This window comes from Abrus precatorius, unplaced genomic scaffold, assembly GCF_003935025.1.
Source record: "Abrus precatorius isolate BTA unplaced genomic scaffold, Abrus_2018 Scaffold7, whole genome shotgun sequence".
Lineage (NCBI taxonomy): Eukaryota > Viridiplantae > Streptophyta > Magnoliopsida > Fabales > Fabaceae > Abrus > Abrus precatorius.
The window spans coordinates 24812872-24821133 of NW_020874417.1; the positions used below are offsets into that span (position 1 = coordinate 24812872).

General features: G+C 31.3%; 1 protein-coding gene across 3 annotated transcripts; it reads left to right on the top strand.

Moving 5' to 3' along the window:
* The first annotated feature begins 1184 nt into the window (after positions 1-1184).
* Positions 1185-7920, top strand: LOC113872785 (phosphoribosylaminoimidazole carboxylase, chloroplastic-like). Of its 3 annotated transcripts, XM_027510604.1 has the most exons (16): positions 1185-1527; positions 1696-1911; positions 1989-2100; positions 2298-2360; positions 2447-2585; positions 2749-2804; positions 3272-3345; positions 3502-3649; positions 3794-3967; positions 4461-4548; positions 4658-4774; positions 5801-5898; positions 5969-6086; positions 6153-6247; positions 7288-7394; positions 7524-7920. In XM_027510604.1, exons 1-16 carry the CDS (start codon positions 1322-1324, stop codon positions 7618-7620), a joined length of 1908 nt encoding a protein of 635 aa, XP_027366405.1. In that variant the 5' UTR covers positions 1185-1321; the 3' UTR covers positions 7621-7920. The 3 variants fall into 3 exon arrangements, with proteins under 3 accessions (XP_027366405.1, XP_027366406.1, XP_027366407.1); XM_027510605.1 differs by lacking the exons at positions 1185-1527; positions 1696-1911; positions 1989-2100; positions 2298-2360 and having other exon boundaries at positions 2522-2585; positions 2749-2825; XM_027510606.1 differs by lacking the exons at positions 1185-1527; positions 1696-1911; positions 1989-2100; ... (4 more) ...; positions 3502-3649; positions 3794-3967 and adding an exon at positions 4123-4164.
* Positions 7921-8262: the final 342 nt, after the last annotated feature.

The following is an 8262-nucleotide window of genomic DNA, read 5'->3' on the forward strand; positions in this document are numbered from 1 at the left end:
ATTTATTTATCTTATTTTTCAATCTATTTATATTTGATATTATTCAATATAATATAATTTTATTATTATATTTTTTATTTAAATTATAATTTTATAATATTAATATATACTAATTACAATATAAACAAATTTCTGTGACATATAAATATATTTATTAATCTATAATTAAATTTTTATAATAATATTTATAATATTTAAAGTCACATATAAATTATTTTTAACTGTTATATTTATTTTTTATAGATAATTTATTTTAAAAATAATCAAAATTTTTATTTAATATTTTTTATCTTTCTGTTATATTAAAAATAATTAATTTAATATTTAAATTATAATTATTTTAAAATAAAATTATATATATATATATATATAATTAATAAATATACGATTCAATAATAAGAGATTAAATTATGATACTTAATACATAACAATGGTTTCAGAAACATAAAATACGCTTATTTAATAAAAAAAATTATTTATTTTTATCCTTAAATTGTGTGCTATATAATTTTATAAGATAAAATAAAATACATAATTTTACTCCTTCAATAATTTTTACCTTAAAATATTTTAAATATCTTAAAATTTATTTATTTTATTAAAAATTCTTATGTTGTGGTATGTATATATACATGTTAAATTATTACAAATTAATTATAAAAATATTTTTAAATTTTGTAGAATTAAATTTATAATTTATAAATTCAAATTATATTTAAGTTTAAACCTTTTACTTTTAAAGTTAATTTATAAATATTTAAAAATATATTATAAATCTTTATATAGCATATGAAATATTTTATTAGTAATAATATTAATATATACTAATTAATTTTAAAATTTAAAATAATTTAAATATTATTATAAATATTTTATATAATTATTTTTTATTTTATAATTATTAATTATAATATTATATTATAACATAATAATTTATCCGTGTATCACACAGTTCACTTCCTAGTTTAATATAATAAAATTTTGAGTGATTTAAAGTAAAAGGTGTTTTAAAAATATTTATCAATTAAAAAATATATATATTGTTTGGATTATAAACGATTACAGGGTTAATACTGATCGCAAAAATCTTAACGGTTAAAGCACTTGTCCATCATCTAATCAGCCGCTGACTCGGCCGGCTGTTGCCTATTGGCAACCTAAAAGTAAAATATTAATTTTCATTTGTTGGAAGGGAATCTTGTCAGCTTTCCCTCTAAGCCAAATCGGTTTTCGGTGTGTTGTGTTGTGTAGGCTTCAAGACAAGACACATTCTCACATACTAGGAAGCTGTTTTCTTGCTGCGAAAACTGAGGTTTTGAGTATGCTTCTCAGTGCACGCATAGTGTTGTCAGGGCACAACAACGTCTCTGCTTTTGCCTTCAGACCCTGTCATTCCTCTACCAAGACAAACCCTTCTCTCGGTTTCTACATGGAACAACCCTCTCTTATATCTTCTTTCAAGCTAAAGCATTGTCACACGCCCCAAATCTCTTGTCAAGCAACTACACATGATGCAGTTTCTCTAAGGTTAAATTTTGCATTTTTATTAATGGGGTTTGTTTTATACTTGTTCCGATTATTACCCTTTTCAGCGTTTTTGGTTTTAATGTAAAATATCTATTCTCAAAGTTTCTGAAATTGAAAATGTCATGAAAAGCCCAAAAAATTGATTCACCCTGTTGTTGGGGTGTGTAGGAATAATGAGTTACCTGTTCATGGACTATCTGAAGTTGTCGTTGGGGTTTTGGGAGGAGGTCAACTTGGTCGTATGCTATGTCAAGCTGCTTCTGAGATGGCCATTAAGGTCATGGTTTTAGATCCACAAAAGAACTGCCCCGCCAGTTCCCTGGCTTATCATCATATGGTTGGAAGCTTTGATGACAGCACTACGGTTGAGGAATTTGCCAAGAGGTTCAAGTTTTTATGTAATACATATTATTTTGAATTTGTCATTTTCTGCTTCACTTATTGGAAAGTATGATGGTCAGATGTGGAGTATTGACCGTTGAAATTGAACATGTTGATGTTGCTACATTGGAAAAACTTGAGAAACAAGGAGTTGACTGCCAACCCAAAGCCTCTACAATTCGAATTATTCAGGTAGTTACTTTACTAGTTTTGGCTTGTGCTATTAACTGAGAAGATGAACAACTAGATATTTCCACCTCTTGCATAAATTATTGCCATTGTAGTAGGATGATTTTTCTCATTATAGACTCACTAATTTCAATCTTTTTGAAGATAAGAATAATGTTCTCTGAATGATTTCCTTGACATGACTATTGAATGTATGACAGGATAAGTATCAACAGAAGGTTCACTTCTCACAGCATGGCATTCCACTTCCTGAATTTAAGCGGGTTTGTACTGTTTATATTAGTTAAAAGTATTTGAAATTCAACTTTAGGATACTAATTTGAAGATGCACGATTAATTCATTGAACAGATAGATGATCTTGAAGGTGCTAAAAAAGTTGGAGAGCTCTTTGGCTATCCTCTTATGATCAAGAGTAGGAGATTAGCTTATGATGGACGAGGAAATGTTGTCGCTAAAAGTGAAGAGGAACTTCCTTCTGCCGTGGATGGTAATTAGTTTTTATTTTTGTTTTGTTTTCCTTTCTTTGAGAAAAGGAGAATAGTAAAAACTTATCTTTGAGTTCAAGATTGTCCTTCTGTCTATTTGATATGTGCTCACTTTTTACCTTTTACATTTTCTTATTTACACCACCCCTACCCCCAACTTTGCAGCCCTAGGAGGATTTGATCGTGGTTTATATGCTGAAAAATGGGCACCTTTTGTCAAGGTCAATATCTAAATTAAGATGGTACTTTTTTCAATCCTCAATTCACTAATTGTAGAATAGAAGGTGATATTGCTGATGTTAAGCTAACAAGTCTTAAAATGATCAATATACTGGGTTCCTTAAAATGGTTGTTTCTGTTCTTGACTATGGTTCTCAATCAGATAATTGCATGCTCTTCTTTTTCCAGTAATAGTCCCTGTGGTGCTTACCTGCAGTAACAATCTTTTTAAAATGTAACTTATTCCAATGCCATATTATGCACTTGCAAAATGCTCCTACTTTTAAACTGTCTCCCTTTCAAAAAATTATGATTACACTTCATAGTGCTTGCATGCAGTTTACTTTTCTAAAAAATGTCTTTCGATTTGTCAAAAAAAGTCTTTAATTTCTTAAAACTACCCAATTTTGTCATGATGTTTACAAGTTTAAGGATTTTCTTACATACTTTGTTCCAAAAAAAATGGCAGGAACTAGCTGTCATTGTGGCGAGAGGAAGAGACAATTCTATTTCATGCTATCCTGTTGTTGAAACTATTCACAGGTAACGTGTAGAACACATAAATGCCATTAATATGGAAGGTTTTAAATCAAGATTTACCTCAGATTAACCTAGGTTATGGTAATTTGAATAAATCAGTAATGTATCATTTGAGCTTCCTTATTATATATTTGCTTAAAGATTAATTTTTTATTCTAGGGATAACATATGTCACATAGTCAAGGCTCCAGCTAATGTGAAATGGAAAATTAGGGAGCGTGCCACTGAAGTTGCTTTCAATGCTGTTAACTCTCTAGAAGGTGCTGGTGTGTTCGCAGTCGAACTGTTCTTGACTAGTGATGGACAGGTGGTGAATTTATTTCTTCATTACTCTGGACATGCCTTGATGTTCTTTCTTTTCTTGACTGCTACATTGACTTTGTTTTACTAGTTAATTTTCTGCTGTTGCAAAAGTATTACATTTGTTTGTTGTGTCTATGTTTCTTCTCAGATTTTATTAAATGAAGTAGCGCCTAGACCTCACAATAGTGGGCATCACACAATTGAATCTTGCTATACCTCACAATTTGAGCAACACTTGCGAGCTGTTGTTGGTCTTCCCCTTGGTGATCCATCGATGAAAACTCCAGCAGCTATAATGTACAATGTATTAGGTGAAGAAGAGGTACTATTAGCATTTAATATTTTCCTATTTTCCTTCCCAAATTTGAAAAAAATAAATCTGGTTTTCTTCTATCCCTGCTGAAATCATACTACTATATTTGCTTGGAATTAATTATGTTTATTATTATTGTTGTTGTCATTGTTATTAATATTTTTAGGTGCTTGGTTGGGAGGGAGTGGTGTTATTACTAAGGAACTGTATATTTCTCATTATTCTATGCAGAAAATGAAAATGTAAAAATGATGTAGTAGGAAATTAAATTAAGTGTTTGTCAGAAGGTATGAAAGTCAAATTAGATGTACAATCTTCGCTGCTGTCATGAATCTGAACAAAATGGTTTACTCTTTTCTTGTTATATTCTTGGTTCATAGTTGAATGATGGTTATACACCTTAAGGCTATTGAGTGCTCTCATTAGTTATTTACTTGTTTTTAGAAGAACATTCTAGTTAGTTCTCAGATTATAGTCCATTAAATTTGCTAATTGATTTTAGGGGGAGCTTGGTTTTCAATTAGCTCATCAATTGCTCAGAAGAGCATTGACCATCCCTGGGGCTACTGTTCATTGGTATGATAAGCCAGGTAAACTTCTGGTTAAGCAACAATGTTACGGTTGATCACTCCCTTCTCAGTTGTTGCTGTTTAATCACTTGTATGACTAGTAAATATTATTGTCATGACACTTTGTCAGAAATGAGAAAGCAACGGAAGATGGGGCATATAACCATTGTTGGGACTTCCCTTGGCAATATTGAAAGCAATCTTGCAACAATGGTAGAAGGGAAAATATTAGATGACAAGACTGCAGGTCAGTGACAAAGACTTTTCTTCGCTTGTATTTGTAGTTAGTGATTTCATGTTGCTAGACCAATGAAGAAAAATGGTTTTCTTCATTTTATATCTGATCAACTCATGCAATAATTTTATATGTACAGCGAATAGTTTATAGCTACATAACCAATTTACTTAGACTTAGGATATGTGTAGTATTTGAAGCATCTATCAGTTTCTGAAGCATGAAAACTCGGTAGTTGAGGTGTCAAAGCAGTTTTTGTCACTTTCTTGACGCTTGTGCGATATGTGTTGGACATGTCTCACTAGTTGCCCTATCAAAACTTCTTTTTGATGACTCATACACTTGATTTACACCTCATATGGCTAGTCACTCCATAATATGGGTATTCAATTTTTTATTTTTTTTTAAATTCAGCTTTAATTATAATGTAGAATACTAAAAAATAATGCCTCATTTTTGCGAGTCATTATGTTAGGAAGGTGAATGTGAATTAAAAAATATTGATTATCAATTTAGATCTTTGGCCATATTGCACATGGCTACTTTTTTTTGTTGAATTTTACCCCCTTTTCTGTCATTGAAGCAAAATTAGTCTTTTTACCGTGATTTTTTGTTCATTTTTAAGTCATTTGATATTTTTACATTCTTTTTTGGATTTCCTAGTTTATTGGGAAAATTCTATTATTGTGTGTTTCATTATCTTAATCCTGAGGAAATCTGACAAAGTTGAATGTTACCTTATGAATCTGGTGAGACAAATTGCTTGTTTCTTCCCCTTATTTTGCAAAAAATATTGTTGGTGGCTGATGAATTGAGAAAATAAAATAAGATTATGGAAGTGGAATATTATTTATCTCATTCATATATCGCTTTCAGTTGTACTTTCTTTATCTTTGTTATGAAATCTTTGATGAAATTGAAAACTAACTTTCTCTTCTAATTAAGGAAAATGGAGAGGAGCACTGTATTTGAAATTTTGAAGTTAAAATTTTGTTATTCTTGCACTTAATTATGCTTTGTTTTCTTTGTCAAATATAGTTGCTCCACGTGTGGGAATCATAATGGGTTCTGATTCAGATCTGCCTGTTATGAAAAGTGCTGCTGAAATCTTGGAGACGTTTGGTGTGCCTCATGAGGTAAAATTGTTTTAATTTCCGTGGAGGGTTTTTGTATGAACTTGTTTATCCTTAACTAAGTCTATTTCAGGTAAGAATAGTTTCAGCACATCGGACACCGGAATTGATGTTTTCTTATGCCTCATCAGCTCGTGAACGAGGCATACAAGTCATTATTGCTGGTGCTGGTGGGGCAGCTCACTTGCCAGGTAAATTATTGTAATTTTGTTTGGTTTGATTTTCTTTTTGAAATTAATTAAGCTTTTAAATTTCAGGTATGGTTGCTGCACTAACTCCCTTGCCTGTCATTGGTGTTCCTGTGCGTGCTTCTACCCTGGATGGGCTTGATTCACTTTTGTCAATTGTCCAGGTATACTTTTCAATGATGTTTAAATATTCATTACTTACCAATTTTCCATGCTCAACGTAATTACTTTAACTGATTTCTAGGATTTCCTTTCTAATGGTGAGTTAATAATATGCCGTTAGTTCACAAAAAGGACAAATGAATGAATTTGAGTTATGACTTCTTTCAGAAAATTGGCACTATTTAGAAGTTTCTTCTACTATCTAGAACTTGCTGCCAATAAGGATTCTGGTAACTTTATGAATGTTAATATTAGGTTAAATATTGTATGTGAATGAGAGATGCCTTGTGTAAAAGGCTAAAACAAATGAATTCTAGATGTTTGCTTTTAAAAGCAACCTTGTTATGTTTCTAGGAGCAATTTGTGAAAAAAAAATAATATATATTGTTTCAAGATGCAGCACGTGATGAGTTCAGCAACTGCCTGAAGCACTTGAAAATTAGTACTGACAATCAGTTAACCTACATATTTGAAAACAGATTTTCAATCACTGTGCTTATTATGGGGAATGTTGCATCCTGCATAGAATCACATTTCTTGTCACAATTCTCTCGTCACTTCTTTGGTTCAATCTCATTGGAGCTCGAGTTGGTTTCCTTTTGGTCATCTTGAAAATTACCCTTGTTTTGCCTTGCTTTATCTCTGTCTTGAGTAACACAATGGATTAACTGAAGAGATGGAATCATGGTCATACACGGTATTCTGTCATACTAATCTTCTCTGCTAGGTAGTTAAATCAGTGCCAATGACTTCCTCAATTGGTGTAGGAAGTAGGACATTGTACCTGCAGTGATCTTTTGCAATTATTAAAGCTGCTTCATTACATGTAGGTAGTGTTTGGCTCAATTCTTTTGAGCTTTGTTTCTCCTTAAAAGGAAAGGTTAGGGCAAACACAATTTTAGAAAAGCTTTCAAAAGTAAAAATAGTCAAATAAGCAGAAGCTAAAAAATAGAGCTTCCATACAACCCAAGAGTTCAAAAAGACTGAACCAAACACTACTGTTTTATTTTCTTGCTTACAAATATAATTGTTGGCTGTGCAGATGCCAAGAGGTGTCCCCGTTGCCACTGTTGCAGTCAATAATGCAACTAATGCTGGATTATTGGCAGTGAGAATGTTGGGTGTTGCCGATGATAATCTTCTGTCAAGGTTTCTCCTCTTCCTGTCTGTTATGTCTGTGATGTAAAATTTGTTTACTGAAATAAAAATCACAAAATGAAATGGAATTATTATCTCATTTTTCATTTATTTGATTTGACATTTTATCATATTGTGCAGGATGAGTCAATATCAAGAGAACCAAAGAGAAGACGTCTTGAGGAAAGGAAATAAATTAGAAAAAAATGGTTGGGAATCCTACTTAAATAATAGTTAGTAATACGCATTAATTTGGTGATTCGTTTTTAGGCTCATTCTCAATTTTGGAAATTTTGATAGACAAGATTTCATATGAAGGGTGTTTAGACTAATAGCAATAAGTAGATTGAGAATCATTGGAGCAAAAGCAAGAAAATCTTGTTTAAGCATGTGTTGTTGTTAACTAAATCAATAGATTTTCTATTGCTAACATATTGCAAGAGAGGATAATATTATAATTTAATCTGGCAGAAAAGCCTTGCATTCACATTGATATTGCCTGTTAACGGAACGAGTTCCTTTCGTGGGATAGATTTGACCACTTTCCAGCTAATGAAGATGAGCCAAAATGTATTTACTTGTGTTTTATTTGGTTACTAAATGATGTAGTAGATAGACGATGGGATTGCACCCGTGTGTTCAAATTTGTGTTTTAATGTTTCAAAGTGTTAATTTTCCCGACGAATCGTTAGTTTAAGTGTTTCATGCTTAAGCTAAATTCTATCATGTTGTAGGTGTTCTTGTTTTAAGCAAGACTGTCTCCTGTGGAATATTGAAAGTGTTACTTTTTCTTTTTCCTGTCATTTTTAAATGTCTTTGTTGTTAGTTTTCTCTTGTTTTCAGTAGTACTTCCTTACATTTCCATGGGGAGTACTTTGTG